Source organism: Octopus sinensis, linkage group LG3, assembly GCF_006345805.1.
Source record: "Octopus sinensis linkage group LG3, ASM634580v1, whole genome shotgun sequence".
NCBI classification, from domain to species: domain Eukaryota; kingdom Metazoa; phylum Mollusca; class Cephalopoda; order Octopoda; family Octopodidae; genus Octopus; species Octopus sinensis.
Genome location: NC_042999.1, coordinates 70,378,799 through 70,399,014, shown reverse-complemented (window position 1 = coordinate 70,399,014; position 20,216 = coordinate 70,378,799). Strand labels below are relative to the sequence as shown.

The window sequence follows — 20,216 nt, the reverse complement described above, 5'->3', positions numbered from 1 at the left end:
TATAATCCCTAAAATTTGGACTCCTAATTTACCAGATCTCAATCCACTGGACTATTATGTGTGGAGTGTCAATGAACACACCCATAACACCAAAGATTCTTTGAAAGCCACCATAGTCAGAGTCATATCCAAAATGAACCAGGACCACTTGATCTGAGCATGTAGATGATTTAGATATCATATAGAAGCAGTTATTGAAGTTGAAGAAATGGAGGTTTATTTTTATCCTCTTAGCATTTTTTTTATAATAAATTTATTATCAGTTATTATATATCTGTTTTTAATAAACATAAATCTGTCCTCAGATAACTTATGCGTCCTGTATATGTATATGTGTGTGTTTTTGGTTCCATTAACACAGAAATTAAGCTTTAGCTATTAGGGTTTTTATGCAAACACTTAAAGGAGCTCAATCTAAATGACTTATATGCAGACAACTAATGTATGCAAATGTATCTATCAATCAATTATTATTAACACTATTGCATCACTAAATACTGGATTTAGCAGTGCATTTCTGGCAATCATATCTGTTAAATATTCTCTAGGATTTTCTTGGATTGAAGTTAGGACCTTCTAGGGTAAGGAAAAACGTTTATTTTAATACTAGAATATGAAGGCAGCACATTCTATTGTATAAAATAAACTTTAGTCGACATTGAATCCATAAGAGTTTGTGATAATGTATTTATTTATTTTTTTAAAAAAGGAATTCACATATGAAACATTTCATTCTATATGGTTTGATCAAAATAAGTTTTAAGGTAGAAAATGGGAAATTTAGTGGGGTAAGTGCTGGACAATAATCTTAAATGATTGTCCTGAAGTTATCGAAGTACAGCTCTGATCAAACAATCCTGTGACTGAAGGAGACACTCAAGCCCCTAATAATCCGTCTTTTTTTTTTTAATCTATTTATTGTATCTTGGACTATATTATCAAATGTATCCTTCCTTTTCTAATGGCGGTAAGGTATAATCTGAAAAGCTGTCTGCTATTTCTGAACAAATCTTGGCAGTAATTATCACGTTGGACTTAATGCCTTGTAACATTTAGCTATGGCCCTTGATGTTCACATTGTAATCCTTGAAGATCAACTTTGAATACAACCTTTTGGGGGTTTGATATAAAATACCAGTCGGTTAATACTATTATAATGTATCCAAGACGTTAATGGAATTACAATGGAAGAAGACTACGTATATAGAAGCTTCCCCATCAGTACATATATTATTGTTTTACATTTAGCTGTTATGATAGAACGAAGTAATGAATGCAAAAGACATCAAATACCAAATGCACTTTGATGTTGACATGGCATCGGTATTTAGTATAAAAGATGAAGATGTAGCATATTTAGTAAACCAAGTGAGTGATTTTTTTCACAACAGTAATTAATAATGGTTTCAAAATTTTTGGCACAAGACCAGCAATGACCCCAGTGCTCAACTGGTATTTATTTTATTGACTCCGAAAAATGAAAGGCAAAGTTGATCTCGTCGTAATTTGAAATCAGAATGTGAAGACAAACAATTCTGCCAGTTCGTTGCCATACAACAACAATTAATATTCCAGACTTTATCGACTTAGCCCCACCCTCCTAAATTGCTGGCCTTGTGCCAAAATTTGAAACCAATAGTCCTTTCTGCAATAGGCATAAGCCCTGGAATTTTGAGGGAAGGGATGGTCGATTACGTCGACCCCAGAACTCGACTGGTACTTATTTCATCAACCTCAAAAGGATGAGAGGCAAGTCGATCTCGGCGGAACAGCAGTTAATATTAACATCAAGAACAAGATGAGATATTGGGAATGGTAACAATTCAAACCTATATAGTAGGTCTGTTGTAATGTTTCTCAAAAAGACTGACAAAGGCAACAGGGATCTTTTCGGTTTGAACAGCAGTTTTTCTAGCGGTGTCATATGAAATTGTCACCCATAATTATGACCCTAGTATCGATCTATTGCATTTCAATCTGTTTTAGGGTTAGAGGTGGGGGGAAGGGTATCTTTTTTTCTTCACAAATGTAAATAAACCCAATCTGTTTCTTAAACGAGGGGCATATTCATACGGCACAGAATATTTTCACTTCAATAGACGTCATTGATTGGTTGAAATTGCAGAAATTGAAGAAAAAAAACAACAATTATCTTACAAACTATAGAATTTTCTCAATAAAGCCAAGAAAAAAAGATGTTTTATAAACACTTTCTACCAGTATACGAAGTTTAAAAGTGTTTAGTTACGTGGAAATTATTTTTAAAAACTGCCGTTCAAACCGAAAAGATCCAGCAACATATAGGCATGAATTAAGCTTTTTTTTTTATTGGCATGAAAACAAAGCTGTGGTATTCATAAAGGACATACATTAATAGTCACAATTCTAAAGAGAAAACTGTTCTCTGAAATTCATATTGTTTAGTCAATTTGCATTTTAGTTTGTTACCACGGTTTAGGCATTTCTTTTTGAAGCTGGTCAACTCCAGATCAGCTCTAATAAAACACATTCAAGCCACAACCAGTCTTTTTGTAGCTCAGTGTATTTAGCACTACATTATCCAATATTGCTTCCTTTCCTAAGGCAGTAGGGTGATTTGAGAAAGATCTGGTTTCTATTTTAAGCAGATTGAACAATCACATTAGGTAAATAGAGTAGGAGGGAAGGATGGTAAACTGACTGATCAAATATATATTACGGTATTTGTGAAAGCAGGACGTATTAACACACAATCTTATACACACTATGTTTGATCGTGGTTAAAGTGGAATATCAAACATGAAGGCTGCGAAAAATACAACCTGCAAGAATAGAATAAGTAGATGGCTTTCACAAAATGTCAAAGTCTTTGTCTGTTCATTGAATTCTTTTGCAGAGATGACCTATAAGGAACAATCAAGTGGGACTCCATTTCAAGACAAATTGGTCTGTTGCAAAGGATAAAATAACGTGTCTCGTTGGTCTTTAAATAAATGAAGGGAAAAGATCAAGGATGAAAATTGACTAAAACTAGGGAAGGTTTATGATTTACAATTAATTTCCTCATTTACGAATAAGATTTTTTTACAAAATTGTCTTCAAATATCGCAAAACTTACATTTTGATGACTTTTGTGAATGGCTAACATTTCAATAATAATAATGAATATGAATAAAGTTCACCTCGAAATCACAGAGTGTATATCATTGCTTTTGTCAATCAAGTAGGTTGTTTATCCATAAAACTGCTCGGAAGACAATGCCAACATGAATAAGGAAAATGAAATTGGAAGACGTGGGTGCCTGCAAATATTGTCGTATGTTCGTGTACGAGTATTCCGACATTATCCGGTAACGATCGGTAAATTCCGACAATCTGGTATTGGTGGGCTGTGGACGGTAGTATTGAACTCAGTTAGGTATGGAACTTATTTTATTCGACTAAGAAGAAAGTAAAAAGCAAAGTTCAAGAAATAGAACAGATTTGTCATGAGGAGAAGAGAATTCTAAAGTTTTTAGGCAGAGAAGATGAAAGGCAAAATCGCTACCACTATGATTCGAACTGATTCTGGTATTGTTCATTTTCTGTTGTTTATCTTCAGATTAACCATTACCCAATAGATCAACGATCAAAGGCGCTCCACTCGTGACTATCACGTATTGTTCCAGACATTATTTTGTCTAGGATAACATTAATTAATGTTATTAATTTTTTGACACGATAGAGTTTGATTTCAGAAGATTTACTCACTATTTCTGTCACATCATAAAATAACTTGATGGAAGGGATAAACCAATTGTTTGAGGCTTCTGGAAAAAGTCTGGGAAAGACTTCCGCCACTGCCACCCCCATTTTCTCCCAATTTTTTTTTTTTTCCAAAAACTCCCCGTTTTCGGATACGGAGGTTCCGGAAAATTGCCAAAAGTCGGCATTGTGAAATTTCCCCCACCCCCAACTTCAATTTTGACTTTTTTCCCCCAACACTAACCTCAACCCTAGAACCGTAACTGTAAGTACAGAAATGTTTTGAAATTTTTGTCCGAATCATGATGTCCGTATTTTCCCGCATATTTAAAAAAAAAAAATTTTACAAAGATTTTTGGAAATTTTTTTCAGAATAATAATCTCCGTATTTTTCCTCATATTTTGAAAAAAAAATTGTGAAAAAAAAGTTTAAAATGAAGGAAATGGGGGTGGGGGTGGGAATTTAGAAATGTCGATTTTTGCCAATTTTTTTCCAGATTCGTATTCCCCGTAGCCGAAAATAGGGGTTTGTGTCGGAAAAAAAAATATTCAAGGGTGTGGGGTGGGGGCAGAAGTCTTGTCAAAGTTCGACATTATGTATGTAGGGAATCATGTGATGAAACGAAGTTCTCAGCTATGAATGCTATTTGGCAAAACATGGCCAGATGGCTTTCGTGCTTTTGTAGGCTTACCACCTCTAAAAGAGCTTAAATCAAGTTGAACAAGATATTGTAACCCTGATAAATGATATAGGGTTTGAAAAATAGACGATGTGGTTCAGTTGCTTGGGTAAGTTTGACTAACAAGGTATTGATGATATTCAACAAGACCAAGCTGCAGGGCAAGAAGGGGATATAGAATCTGCACCATATCAATTGACTGTAAAGTATATGTCAAAATATTTGACATGTATAGAGAAAGGTCTACAAGTTTTCATTGATAACGATTCCAATAGTAAATGCAATATAAAAATTACAAGAGGAATTAATATTCAGCTCAGTTCTTACACTGAACTGTATAAAGAGATGGTGCACCGTAAATGTCAAGTAACTCTGGATAAGTTCTTAACCTCTGTGACAGATACTGATGATAATCTGCTAGCAGAGCTGGGTTAAGACCCATAGAGTTCCTAAGTATTTAAAATATTGGCGTAACTTCGGTATATGTACCGGAAGTATCGGATACATTTCAAGAAAGTGTTTTTATGTATATATATATATACAGCGGGTTTCTTTCTGTTTCCGTTTACCAAACCCACTCACAAGGCTTCGGTTGGCCCGAGGCTATAAAAGAAGACACTTGCCCAAGGGGCCACGCAATGGGACTGAACCCGGAATCATGTGGTTCTTATCACACAGCCACGCTTGTGCCTATGTTGTATTGTTCTCCACAAGAAATCTATAACTGTCTTGTCGATATTGACTAATTCATTGGTTGTAAATAAAAATATGTGAACGTAGCGCCATCACACTTCAGTCGGCTATTGTAGATTGTTTGCTTTAGCGCCTCCAATTTGTCGTATTGCTTTGAATTTTTGCGGGAGTTTCAAGGGTGTTTTGAAAACGTATGGCTCCAAGGAGATTGTTCCCTCCCCGACTCCACCACACACATAACTTATAAAAAAAAATAACCTTGCAAACACATCAATTAATAGAAAGCTGATTTCACTACTAGGAAAAAATAGGAAAACAATTTTGAGAAAAGAATTAGTAAAGCAAATTGAGAAACTAATTCCAATTATTTGCTACCAAACTATCAAATACTTTCGTTCGTTTTCAGAAAATGCGGAGAGTTCGCTGGCGCATGCGCAGTTGCGTCGAACCCATTTGAAAACCAAACGTGTGCAACAATGTCCAGGCGAAGACGTGGTTCCTTCAGCGACGACGAAGACAGTAAGTTCATTCTGGTCTTTTCATTTAGCTCAATAATATCATTGATATTTAAGGAGTATGAATTGTATCAGTTATTATATTCACGCGGTAAACTCATCCACGCATAGTCCGCCACTCCTGCTCACTTACCGGCAAACACCCTAGTTTTTGCTCCAACATCATTTTCTCTGTTAATTTTTAATTTGATTTCGAGATTCAATATCGTTTAATTAATAAATAATTTGCCTTTATGAATCGAATGTTTAAAAAATGCAATCATTAATTTCATTCCACTTTTTAAATTGACAATCTGTTTGCCGACCGTTATTCAAGATTTCATGTTTTCACCATTTACCTTTGTAAATTGCAAATTGTTTTGGTTTCGATGTTTTAGTTATTAAACTAGTTTCTGTCTTTGTGTCTGTAAAACTTGGATCCTATCGTTCTAAGTAATCGTATATTTTCTTGTATCTCTTTATGTTTATTGCGTAGTATTGTGTATATGTATACGATGTGTACTTTTTGTGTCTGTTATACACACAAAGATGATAGCACATTGACATCTTAACTAACGTCTCAATTCAAAAAGAATAATAAAACTGAGCGAGAATACTATATGAAACTACAACATAACTTGATAATTGCTTTAAAACTGTCTGGCGGGATAGCATGAGCGTCATGACTCCTTATAATTCGTTTACCCTTAAAACATTAGGCCTTTGTTCTTCGTGAAATGTAATATTTGAGGTCGAGATTCTTGTGACGAGCAAGTAAAAGCATTGTTGTTGGATTTAGTTATGTTTGTCTCCCTCTTGGTTCCTTGTTCAGATCCCACTTAACCGAAATACACTTGGATCGAACCAGTCAACTTTATGAGTTCCTACGAAAAACGAAAAAAGAATCGGTCTTTCTACCTTATTAAGTTTCTTTAATAAAGCCAGACGCCACCTTGTGAACCGATTCCAGTTGATACATTGACGCCAATTCACTGATGCGTCCCCATTGTCTTCAAGAAAAGCCTGCATCTGATTCTCCGCCCTTATAAATTTCTTACTTTATGGCATGTCTTAGACTAAGGGTAATCTGCCGGGTCTCTGTCCTTCTTTCGACCGATCTCTTACTGAAACCCATTTTTATTTTTGTATGTCACATATGTTCTTGGTCAAGAAAACATAAAGCTCACTGATGTTTTACCTCCCTTATAATTCTGATACTTTCTACCTGCATAATAAATCAATCAATGTCTTTTTCATAGAAAAACATAAAAAAAAATCTTGCTTTTGTCTCTAAAATTCCGGTTCTATTTCTATTATTGTAAGTTGCCAATATTTATCCTAGTTTTGACTTATTGTTCACTAATAATTCACAATATATATTAATCTGGACCAACGAGGACGTATCTACCTGGTCGTTTGACCTGTTAAAGATAGCAACCAAAAACCTCTACTCAACATACTTCCCACCGTCTTATAAAGAGAAAGAATATCCTGGAAGAAGCTGTTCCAGATGTCTGGAAAATGGTGTCAGCTTAATTAGGTCTAAGCTTGATCTAATCAGCAACATATCCATGAATTAGTACTTTGACTTGTAATCCTTCTACTTAATTCACATCACTATAAAACGTTAAATGCATTCGACTTCGATTTTCGTGGCTTCTCTGCATATGTGCCACAATCCCCTATGTTCGTTTGCCCTTAAAATATTGGGCATTTGTTCCTAGTGATGTAAAATGTAATATTTGAGGTCGGGATTGCTGTTTACTGTTTTCAATACCGAACTCGTATTTCCGAGACAACCTGTGAAGTATTCCTCGCTAGACATCTAACCGGAAAGAAACCTTAAATATTTTCATTCTGTCGTCTCATTTACAACCTATCAGACTTTTCTACTACCGTCATCACATTTTCTATTTCCAATTTTAATTGGACTCTGGTGCGTCATTTCTTTAAAAATGTCATTCCTCGAGTTGTTGCCCTTGTCTTCGTTTGATTTATTTAGACGCTGTTCAACAATGTTTGCCTCTCCTACATACGAAATATAGTCGCCATCAATTAAAGTTATTGCATTCGCTATAATGTGTTTGCTAGCACTTATTTCACTATCTGTAACTGGCTTGTAAATTACATATTTATAGTCAGAATTACTCAAACACTTTTCATATTAACCTGCCCATGATCATCCACATTGATGTGTTCATTTTTTAAAAATGTCATCATGAAGTTCCAGGTAACTGCAGACGGCTGTATGACTAAGAAGTTTACTTCTCAGGCACATAGCTTCAGGTTCAATTCCACTGCATGACATCATGTCTTCTATTTCAATCTGTAGCCATCCAGTGCCTTTGGAGTTGAGTTGGCTGATGGGAACTGTACAAATCTGTTGTGTTTGTGTGTGTGACTGTTTACTCTTTGCATGAAAAAGTCTGAGCTACAGACAGTGTTGACACTTACTTGTCAACTAATTGTCAGATAGTTCTGCACTTTGGAAGAGGAGTGGAATTAAAATTCCTTGAGAAACCGGTAGGGATTAACAACAAGAAAGGAACTGGGCTCCAAGAACATAACCTCAATAATGTTTGTCTAACCCATGCCAACATGGAAAAATGGATGTAAAAAGTGAATAGATATTTGATCAAATCTTTCTCAGATCTCTTGATTGTATTGAAAAGTTATGGAAACTTCACAGATAGTCAACTAACAGAACCACCGTGTGGTCATTAACCTGTTAGAAATAGCAGCTACATTTCTTCAAGGCTTTGGAAGTTGCCCTGCAAATGTCAATATGGTATTGAAAACGGTACATCTTTGAAAAGTCATTGGCAAACATCACGAACACTTGAGGATGGTCATCTTTTGCCAATTAAACACCCACACTGTTTATTTGATATTTACTTTTATTTAAGTGAAATTTAGTTGAGAGAAAGTGTTTGGAAACCACTTGGAGAGAGGGCCCATTCCTTTTTTGGGAGCAAAAATTTTAATCTGTCTCTCAGTTTAACACCACCTACCCATTGGGTGCCTTTAGCTTTGTGTAAATATCTGGGCTAAGTCTCTGGTCTGAGGACAATTTTCTCCCTCCTTCTTGCTAGTTATGATGTACTGAAAATGGCTATGGACACTGCCATTGCTCCCCTGACTAAACCAATGATTAAAAAAAAAGGCCTTCACTTGTTTTGACATGTTGTAACTAGATGCAGGTGTGGCTATGTGGTCAAGAAGTTTACTGTTCCCAGTTCAGTCCCATTGTGGTACCTTGAGCAAGTGTCTTCTACTATAGCCTAAGGCTGACCACTTGTGTGTGAATTCAGTAGATGGAAACTGAAAGAAGTCTGTCGTGTGTGTGTGTGTATGTTTGTGTCTCTTTGTCATTTCATTACATAACATTGTAAATGAATATTATTTATTTCCAATATTCTGCAAAATGTTTGACCATAGAGAAATATTAGGTTGTCTGGAAAGTGCGTGCTGATTTTTAAAGGAAAGATAAAGGTCAATAAATACTTGCCATTACATTTTTAATCAACCAAATATGAACCATTTTGTTGCACAATGCGTCTCCATCTTTCCTTTAACTTGAAAATACCCTCTTCCCAGAATTGAGGTGGTTTCATGGCAAAGAATTCATCAAGGTATCTTTTTACGTCATCCAAGGAATTGAAATTTTTACCATTAAGGCTATTCTGCAGAGACCTAAATAAGTGGAAATCTGAAGGAGCAATATCTGGTGAATATGGAGGGTGGGGTAACACATCCCAGCTGAGCTGCAGCAATTTTTGTCTGGTTCCCAAAGCATCAAGTGCCGAAAATGAACTTTCTTATCTTCCATTTTAAAGGATTACAGAATTAACACAGGTTATAGGAACATAAACCTTCTTCCACGAAAAGATAGCTTAAACTGTGCTCTAAATGGAGGTGTAGTGAAATCCTATTTTATAGACTCAACCATGTTCTAAAATAAGTCGAAAGGTAAGCTACTATAAATCGGCACGAACTTTCTGGACAACCCAATACCTTGGTTGGAAGCAAATGTTGTTGACAGGAAGGACATCAGGTTGTAGAATACCCGCCTTAATAAGTTCTGTCTGACCCATACAAGCATGGAAAAGTAGATATTTAAAAAAATTATGATTCCATGCTCATGCAAGCCGTATGTAATTATCATATGCTAAATAACAATTGCACTGTAACTTTTTGCTAGTTTTTAGACGTATGTCAATGTTAGACATTGGATGGCAGGGTGTTTGATAAACTGTGCTAATTTGAGAAGTGGAATCACGATATTATATTTCCTGAAAGGATTTGGGTTTTCAGTAAATGGTCATCAGAGTTGGAAATCTGCTGGTTGACAAAGAAATGAGGATATATTTCCTTAATGATCAGATGAATTGCTTGAAATAATAGCCAAATATCACCTTACTCTGTGTTATATATAAATGGCAAGGGCATATTGAATAATAATGTCCTAAATATGCTATGTTTAGGAAAAAAAGACAAGAAGGGTCAATTAGAACTCCTTGGCTGCTCTGTAGCTAAACAACAACCTGCTGGTTGTTCTTGTTGTTTGTTTCTCTCACCCACCCTTGCAGATTTATGGTCAAAAGTGTTCTCGTCATGATCATTGTTTTTTCCCCAAGATTGTTGGCTGTGAGAGATTTGGCTGCTATTTCTAACAGGTTGATTGAACCTGTAAATAATTCCCTCTATTAGGAACCTGTTTTAATAAGGGTAATTTTTTGGAGTCACAGAAATTAACTGAATTTCTCAACTTGACATCTGGAAGGGACAAGCACATTGAATAATGTTATTGTTCTAGCTCCCCATCAGCTTTCAGCAAGCAAACCTATGATGAAAGACATTCCAGCTGTGACCATCCATTTTTTTTTCTTGTTAGTATAGCAAAATTTACATATCAAAATAGAAATAAGAAACTTTACAAAATGCAGGATTTTTATTATTTCTATTATGTTACCACTATTTATTGTTTCAATATAATTACAGCTCGTTCGAGGAAGCGGAGGAGGACAAATGACTTTCTGGATATTGAAGAACGGTTAGAATCTTTGATTACCAGAGTTGGAGAAAAGGTATGTCTGTATAGCACACAGTTTTGTTGTACACATGTAAACTGTTGTAGTTTGTCTAACAGCACTTCATATCTGTCAGAACAAAGCACCCAAATACTTTACATTCAAACAAAACTTTGTGTAGGTCACATGTATTTCAGTGAAATAATTTTTTTCCCCAGAAACATTACTGAAGAATTAAAATTCTATTACAAATTATATTTTCCAAGAATTGGTAGAGTACTAAGACCAAAGACCCTGTAGTATTTCATTACATTGCTTACATTCTTAGTTTAATCTTACTGGAGTCAGCTTCACATTTCTTCCATCCAAGGATTATAAAATAAAATACCAGTCAAGTATGAAGGCAGATATAATCAATTATATCCATTTCAAATTTTAAGCCTTATGCTTATATAAGAAATCCTCATTATTGTTAGACTGGTGCATGACCTGTTGTTTTATGCCTATAATGAGTAATACTTTTTTTTGTATAAAAGATGGCAAAACAGTATTGGAAAAAAAAAACACATTTAGTAGATCAAAATACATATTAGTTTTTAACCGATTTAAAAATTTAATGGGAGAGTTGCGAACCAAACCGAAAGTTAAGCAACAAACAGGCAAATCTAACAATCATTAATTATAAAGATTAGTGAAATGGTGAGCTGATAGAATCGTTAACACGCTAAGCAGAATGCTTAGGGGTGTTTCGTCTGTCCTTATGTTCTGAATTCAAATTCTGCCGAGAACAACTTTGCCCTTCATTCAGGTTTGATAAATTAAGTACCAGTGAAACACTGGGGTCAATATAATTGACTGGTCCCCTCCCCCAAAATTTCAAGCCTTGTGCCTAAAGTAGAAAGGATTATTATAAAAATTAGTGAAGTTGTTAGCGTTGGGCAAAATGCTTTGTAATATTTCCCATATTTAATAGCATATTCTCTTTAGTTCATCATCATTTTATATCAATTTTAAAGTTATATATAAACAAATAAAAGACTGTTATTATAGTATGTATTTCTTTAGGTTTCCAGTGTGTTTCTACAAAATGTTTTCCTTATATTTTCAATTCAGAGCACCTCATCATTGGAGAGTAACCTTGAAGGACTTGCCAATGTACTTGAAACTGATCTACCAAATTACAAGCATAAAATTCTGAAAATATTATGTGAATGGTCAGTTATTTCATTGCCTAAATTTTCTTGATAATAATTTGGTCTTATTTTCAAATTTTATAAATGATTATTATTTTGATATTGATTTATTATCATCAGATATAATGGTTTTATTTACATAAAATAATGAAGCTTTTGATTTGTATGTAATGAGAATTTGTGATGTTAGTTATTTTCTGAAGTTTTTAGTGAGATACAATGTCCAACCTATGTTAGCATGGAAAAGCAGATATTGAGCAAATGAATAGTTATAAGATTATTGTGTTTGACCACTAATCACAATATCATAAGTTCTAATCTTAATATAGATATTGTGTTTTTCCCCCACTTTGCTCAATCCTGTTTCTATAAACAAATTTTTTTAGAAAGAACTAATTTAAAAGAAAAGAGAGAAAAGTGTTCTGTATATACAAAAGCAATCCAAACCTGGATTGTCCCCCATACCAATCCCACAGCTTGACAACCAGTGTTGGTTTGATGTCCCCATAACTTAGCAGTTCAACAAAAAAAGACAAATAGAATAAATACCAGACGTGAAAATAAGTAATGGTTGGATTTACCTAAAACCTTTGAAAGCAGTGCCTTGGCTTGATTGAAACCCGATGACTGAAACAAGTAAAAGATTAAAAATATGTGTGCATCATCTCACACGTTCAGTGCCTTTAACAGAGTCTGCTCTGTTGCAAGCATTTAAATCAGGTCTCTGTTATGAGGGCACATTCTTCTTTCCCTCCTTTCAGTCTCTGTGGCAATGTAAAGCATCATGGGAACTGCTTTCCCTCCTGACAAAAAGAAAAATTTGCATATCCTTAAATTTGAGTACATCCTACCTCTTGCTGCTATGTTTGTTAAACCTGGTACTTAACCCAGCTCTGCTATGGTAGTAAAAATAGAAATTGTAATTTTTTCAACTGAAGTTCCAGTGCAGAATTTACATAACATTTTTTTTTCCCACTTTCAGTGTTGTTCGATTACCTGAGAAGTTAACTGTTTATACAACTTTGGTGGGATTGCTGAATGCCAAGAACTATAACTGCGGGGGCGAGGTATTTATGCTCATCATCATCTATAGTATATATGATAAAATTATATCAGTCATATTCTGTGTGGAAAATAAGAAAAGAATAAATGGCTTTATTTTCTTAGTGTTTTTATTTTTCTTTGGTCTGCAACTATGCTATATTGTAAATTCATTTTGATGTTATTAGTACATTTAGGATTTAGTAAATATACTTGAAGAATGAAAAAGCTGCTGGACTGCTGTTGGCAATTGCTTTAAATGACCCTTTAATCTTGTTTTTTGCTTTCTTTTTTTAATGAGATTCTGTTAATGTAATTGTGGAGTTGCACTTGTTTGGCTAGTAACTTGCTTTGAAATTGTATTGAAACTAAAACATTGTGATTTTATGTCAGTTTTCCTATGCTGGCATGAATCGTTTAGGTCTTGTGACTTTGTGACAGCTCTTCAGCATCTATAATTCACAGGAACTGAGATAAACCAGTCATATTTATCACTGTAATTTAAGATTTTTATAGTCAGATGCAGTAACGGAGTTCATTTTATTGTACCACCATCACTAGAATGATTGTCTGCAGTAGGACTAAAGTGTCCCCTTTATCCTTTCTCCTACTTCAGCTTATATTTAACATATACATCATATTATATTTTATTTTGCGAATATTATATCTTATAAATTGTCCAAACATTTTACTGAACAAAACATAGAGGTTATACATCTGCAGTCTGGTCACTGGAATGATGTCATTATATAGGTTATAGATGTATCATGAAAGTTTTTGACAGTTGTTAGTGTACAATATCTCAAAGTATAAATTAAGCTAAAGCTGTTTTGAATGGCTGTCATGACTACTGTTTTATAATTAGACAATATAATTAATTTAGAAATACTCCACCAATTCACTGTAGTCAGCCTCTCTTATGCCTTAAGGATTTGCTCTGACATCTCTTCGCTACCATCTTTATCTTTTTCCCAGTTACTCCCACCCTTATATAGTTTTGAGTAGCCATATATCTTCTTTATAGCAAGAAAATGGTACTTGCTCTTCTATCATACTTTAGCCCCTCACCATCTGTCATAAAGCCACCTCCCCCTCCCAAATACTCCTCCCTACCACACACTTAATTGAGGAGCCTTTCACCTTCTTTCAAGTTACTTTGGCAACCTCACAAGTGCCAGTGGCATGAAAAAAAAAGCATCCAGTATACTCTATGAAGTGATCAGTATTAAGAAGAGTAGCCATTTGTAGAAGCCATGCCAAGGCTGACATTGGAGTTTGGTGCAGGCCTATAGCTCACTGGATCCTGTCAACCCATGTCAGCATGGCAAACAGACATTAAATAATAATTATGATAATGATTTGGTATTGTCATTTGATATGACAGTCTATTATACACTTTACTTTTCTTGTAGTCCTTAGATTGTTTGAAGTAATTTGTGAAACATTAATAATTCTTGTTGCTATTTGATATAAAATTTTGTTCTTGGATCTCACATATTTTGAGCTTATTATGACATTTAGTTTCTTAAGTGACTTAAATATTTTTCATTCTTTCTACAGTTTGTAGAAATGCTGGTCCGAAATTTAAAAGAATGCCTGAAAGCAGGATATTTTGAAGGTGCCAGGATTATGGTAAGGAGTTCTTAATTGTTGTGTAATAATAATAATTAATCTCAGTATATCAATGGTACATATTATATTTGGAGGAATGAAAAGCAGAATTGGTTGAACTCAAAATATAAAGTAAATAGACCAAAAAGTTTGGTGTGACGCGCTCTGTTCTGCTGTATTGCTTACTGTATTTCCAGACATCAAGGATGTTATTTTCCCCTAAAACAAGTCTCAATAATTATATATCTTTGGACAATGGCTATATCTTTCACAGGCCAATTTAAACTCTATTGTGGTTTAATGTTGGTTTATACTAAACTAACAGTGTTTCCCTATTTTCTTACTTTAAAAGAAAAACAATGCAGGCTATAAAATGACCAACAAGGTGTATTGGGTTGTCTGGAAAGTTTGTGCTGATTTTTAAAGGAAAGAAAAAGATCAATAAATACTTGCCATTACATTTTTAATCAACCAAATATGAACCATTTTGTTGCACAATGCGTCTCCATCTTTCTTTTAACTTGAAAATACCCTCTTCCCAGAATTGAGGTGGTTTCATGGCAAAGAATTCATCAAAGTATCTTTTTACGTCATCCAAGGAATTGAAATTTTTACCATTAAGGCTATTCTGCAGAGACCTGAATAAGTGGAAATCCGAAGGAGCAATATCTGGTGAATATGGAGGGTGGGGTAACACATCCCAGCTGAGCTGCAGCAATTTTTGTCTGGTTCCCAAAGCATCAAGTGCCAAAAATGAACTTTATCTTCCATTTTAAAGGGTTACAGAATTAACACAGGTTGTAGGAACATAAACCTTCTTCCACGAAAAGATAGCTTAAACTGTGCTCTAAATGGAGGTGTAGTCAAATCCTATTTTATAGACTCAACCATGTTCTAAAATAAGTCGAAAGGTAAGCTACTATAGATCGGCACAAACCTCTGGACAACCCAATATATATTACTAAGCCACTAATAAAATATCTGAAACCATATTTTAAGTGCAAATTGGGATACTTAGAGGTCAGGCCATTCCTGATGCCATCAAATATGCTAATAATCATAAAAACTAAGTATATGAGTCACATTTATTTTCTCAACTCCTAGAGCAAGAAATGATTAATTGTTGTTTATTAATCTTTATTTTCAGGTTCGTTTTCTGTGTGACCTGGTCAACTGCCATGTAATTGTGGCTGGATCATTGTTGTCTATGTTTGACAATTTTGTCGAAGTGACTCTTGAAGATAACATTCCTCAGGTTGATTTACCTTTTTATATAGTTTTCTTTGTTATTGTTTTTTATTTTGTCTCTTATATTATGCTATCACTTCTAATCTGTTGGTAACAACCACTTAGCAACAAGCATATGAGTTACTCTTTTTGCTTGCCTGCATTGCTGGAGAAATGGTGCCACAGTTGAATCATAATTGAGTGTTTGATATTTTCACAGACATTCACACTTACGATGGGTTTTTTATTTTATTTTTTAATGATTTTGTCTTACACAAGGCTTGCAGTTGCTGTAGCATAAGGGACTATAAAGAAGGGAAGGAAAAGGGCCTACAATTTCAAAAGATGTCAACTGACAGAAAGCTTAAAGGATTGAATATCATAGACCATAAGAACACAAGATGATGGTCATGAGTTTCAAAGAACAGCAGTTTGAGGGAAAAAAACAAACTATCAGAATGAAGTCAGACTTATGACTAGCAGGAAGCTCAGCAGTGAAATAATGTCTGAGAAGAGAAATGGTGATATGCTTAAAGTCTTAGTATCCTCTTAACAGAGGGTATTAAACCAGAAAATTCATTAGAGTAATGACCATAGAAATACTTATTGGAAATTACTGGAACAGCAGTTACAAAAGCTCCAACTAAGCTCTCCTCTGACCTTGGCACCAAAAGAGTTTTCTCTCTCTGTAGAAAACAGACTCGGAAGTATACTTTAGAAGTGTCATTGCCATTTAACATCCGTTTTCCATGCTAGCATCGATTAGACGGTTTGACTGGAACTGGTAAGCGGGAGAGCTGTACCAAGTTCCAGTTTGAATTGGGCTTGGTTTCTACAGCTGGATACCCTTCCTAATGCCAACCACTCCAAGAGCGTAGTGGGTGCGTTTTAGGTGTCTCTGTCAGAGGTGCCCCTTATGTGTCACCGTCACAGTAGTGTGTGATGCAAAATTATGGTGAGACTTGGGCAGTGAATATGAATTGTCTGCAATGGATAGATATCAGTGAGAGGAGCATGATGTATCGGTTTGTATAGTGCTAACCTACTGGGGAGGCAAAGCACAAGTGAACTGAGATAGCGTGGTTGGCATAAGAGGCATCAGCTGATATAGGTGGGAAAGATGACTATGATGCCATGGATGGGCAATAAATGTTGGTTGAAAATATTCTGTGGGGGAAAAAAAAAGTGATGAGAATCAAATGTCTGGACATCATGATGGCCATCACAAAAAAAGAGCTAACAGTATAGCTCAGAAATACCATCATATGTTTCAACTTGGCATACTATTGTGACAAGTATTAGTGATCAAAATGTGTGGGAACGATACTGTATTATAATCCTAAGCAACCCAGATCAACTTGAGATTAGATTATGAAATATGTAATGTTTCAAAGCTTTAAAAGAAGCACACATACACACACATGGGGGTGCCAAAAAGTTCCTGGCTTTAAGGCCTGGTTGGAAGCCCAACCTTCTGAGTTCTTTTACAGGGCTTAGAATAACTGAAGGACCACTGCAATAAGTGTGTGAATCTGAGAGGGGAATATGTTGAATAAAATCATAACTGCTCCTCCTGTATTTTTTTCTTTTACCCAAAGCCAAGAACTTTTCAGCACCCCCTCATAAATCACAACTAAAGCTGTTGCCATTTACATTCCTTGATTCATTTCAATGCAAATCACCATCAGCCTAATCTTTGTAGTTGCTCTATTTTGCTTGCCTCAGTCTCTCTACTTGCCAGAATGTTTTGCTTCTCATAAATGTTTAGTAATAAGTGCATCACCTGAAATTTAAAAATTAAATTAATCAAAACAAAAATTTACCTGTGTAAGTTTACAAAACCATCCCATTTAGTTCAGAGTAGCAGTTTGTGGGAATCATTGCAATGAACAAACTGAAAATGTAATAGAGAAACATTAATGAAAATCACATGGAAATGTCTTGAAATTTTTGTAACACGGTGTAATTTATTTATTTCAGGTGCGATCCGACTTTTATGTTTATGCAGTTTTATCATCTCTACCATGGGTAAGAATTTTATTTTGTTCAGTTTGTAGATATCTCTTCTAATTTCATAAAAAAGTTTTTCTGTTGTAGAAAACATTCAATTAATTCAGACAATTTGCTTTCAAGATAAGAAACTTCACAAAACCTTATTTGATGTTTCCTTTGCTTGTCTTCAGGTTGGAAGAGAATTGTATGAGAAAAAAGAAACTGAATTAGATAAGCTATTGTTAGTGATTGAGAACTATATCAGGTGAGTTTGCTCTATTTCTGTTGCTACCAGGTGATGGTCTTTAATTCTACAAGGTGCAATGCTTGAATTTAGCAATTTATTTCCAATTTAAGAGCTCAACAATTTTTTCCTGTCTTATAATACCATTTTCTTCATGTTGTCAATTGTTTCATCTCACATCTCGTATAGAACTTTTAAACAGGTGAATAAAGTAACTTACCTTGAATACAGCTCCAGTATATCCTTTTATTTATTAAAGACAGTATGGTTTGATTTGAGAGTGATTTAGTTGATGTTCTAAGTCAAGCAATACAACAAGCACTATGGCAAGAAATTTTGAGTAAACTAGTATTTAAAATATCTGGTCTTTAATCTTTTTTGCTCAATGAGTTTATCAAGTTTGTCTTGTGCATTCAGTGCACCAGTTTTGGTTTACTCTCCTTTAACCATCATATCTCCTTTGTTTTTGTTGCCATACAACATCCAACTTCTTACACTGCTATCATATAATCTGCTGTAGATTGTGAACAAAACTTCACAACTAGTCCCACCAGAAGTACTAATTAGAGCATCCCAAGAAATATTCTTTTGATAGACATGACAATGTTTAGCGTTCTCTAAATGAGATTTACTATTATGATTAACTACTTTTCACACCTCAAGATTTAATTAAGTTGGTTTAAGAAACCAACTTAATTTTCATCATAATCAGTTCACTTTAGCATTCCCTCACTAGGCTTGTGATAGGACACTAAACCTTAAAGCCACTGAGCAAAAATAGGCAGGCTGGTTATTATTTTATATTTCTAACAAAATTTCAAATCTCACTATATCTTTCAGTATGTATATATATTTTCTTTTTAGTTATAAGAAGTATTGCATTATACCTTTAAAATTGATATTTATTGAACCATATAAGCTAATATCAGTACTTGTTTATGTACGCGTGCGTGCCAACACACACACACAAACAAATTCTTGTCTCATGAGCCTCTTTGTAACTTCTGCTGATTGAAAATAAAAAAATATTTATACTTGTGTTTTGAGTTATATTTATAATGTGTGTGCGTGCATATCTATATATGAGAGAGAGAGAGGGGTGATGATGATATGTACACATACATATAGAAAAGAAATGATAAATAGAACTCAAGACAATTGTATATTTTAAACACAGCAGATCCATAAGAAAATATTATCTCTGAATGACTAGCATGGTAATTTTGCATTTTATGATGTATATATATTAAGTATACTACACAGGTGGCTATTTATATATATACAAACGTGTGTGTGTACTGAGTATTTTTTTGTCCTGTTTGTACACCCAAATATATATGTATATATATTTGTTTGTTTTTATTTTTCTTGTACAGTAAAAGATCAAAATCTCATGTTGCTGCTCTGAAAGTTTGGTCCAAAGATACTCCTCACCCACAAGAAGAGGTAAATTTTATTTCTCAAATCCAAAGTGCTTTCAACTAATCATCATCCCTACTATTGCCACCATTCTAACATTATTTTCATACTATAATAGTTTCAATGCTGTGAGATTTCTATCTGATCGATAGAGAACCAGGAGTTTACTTGTAACAGAGTTATGAAAGTAGTTAGCAACTGGGGCACCTATGAACTGAAGTTCATGAAGTATTCTGACAGCTGACTATTGGTTAATTAAGTAAACTTGTACCTGGGGATTAAAGAAAGAGTGGCAGAAGTCAAAGAACTGTTAGCATTTATCAACAATGTGTTACTCTTTGCATGGAGGAAGTTGGGGACATTAATGTATTTTGGTAGTGATTGGAGAGGAATGTTGAGTGTGTAACCTTAACCTCAATGAGAGTCAACAGAGAGATGAGCTTCATCGTCTAAACTTGCCATATTCAATCCAAATAGGGAAGGCACGTGGTTAGGGTATTCAGCTCATGATCATAAGGTCGTGAGTTCAATTCCTGATGATGCATAGTGTCCTTGAACAAGACACTTTATTTCCCGTTGCTCCAGTCCACACAGCTGGCAAAAATGAGTGGTACCTGTATTTCAAAGTGCCAACCTTATTACACTCTGGGTCATGTTGAATCTCCTTGAGAACTACATTAACCCTTTCGTTACTGTATTTATTTTGAGATGCTCTGTGCTTCTTTCGATTAATTTTAAGTATAACAAAGAATTTAGTAAAATAACTTAGTTATCATTCAGCTAGTGTTAAGAACATAAATTGTGACTAAGGTTGTTTGGTGGAAGATTTTAATTCAGAACATATGAAAACAAGACATTTGCACTACAGA

At 34.6% G+C, this 20,216-nt stretch overlaps 2 protein-coding genes across 3 annotated transcripts in view; one reads left to right on the top strand and one right to left on the bottom strand.

The window, feature by feature from the left end:
* Nucleotides 1–3,682, bottom strand: part of LOC115209471 (probable E3 SUMO-protein ligase RNF212) — a 34,168-nt gene extending 30,486 nt beyond the window's left edge. Inside the window, exon 1 of one of the 2 annotated variants that reach the window (XM_036501075.1) lies at nucleotides 3,098–3,682. The gene's annotated coding sequence lies outside the window, so the exon portion shown is untranslated. The remainder of the gene's footprint in view (nucleotides 1–3,097) is intronic. The other variant, XM_029777895.2, reaches the window with a different exon arrangement.
* A 1,802-nt stretch (nucleotides 3,683–5,484) lies between these two features.
* The window catches only part of LOC115209224 (nuclear cap-binding protein subunit 1), a 47,232-nt gene continuing 32,500 nt past the window's right edge, over nucleotides 5,485–20,216 (top strand). Inside the window, exons 1-9 of the mRNA XM_029777494.2 lie at nucleotides 5,485–5,615; nucleotides 10,592–10,677; nucleotides 11,734–11,834; nucleotides 12,796–12,880; nucleotides 14,415–14,486; nucleotides 15,613–15,720; nucleotides 17,673–17,720; nucleotides 17,876–17,949; nucleotides 19,305–19,374. Of these exons, the coding sequence (XP_029633354.1) occupies nucleotides 5,573–5,615; nucleotides 10,592–10,677; nucleotides 11,734–11,834; nucleotides 12,796–12,880; nucleotides 14,415–14,486; nucleotides 15,613–15,720; nucleotides 17,673–17,720; nucleotides 17,876–17,949; nucleotides 19,305–19,374 (687 nt within the window). The 5' untranslated portion in view covers nucleotides 5,485–5,572. The remainder of the gene's footprint in view (nucleotides 5,616–10,591; nucleotides 10,678–11,733; nucleotides 11,835–12,795; nucleotides 12,881–14,414; nucleotides 14,487–15,612; nucleotides 15,721–17,672; nucleotides 17,721–17,875; nucleotides 17,950–19,304; nucleotides 19,375–20,216) is intronic.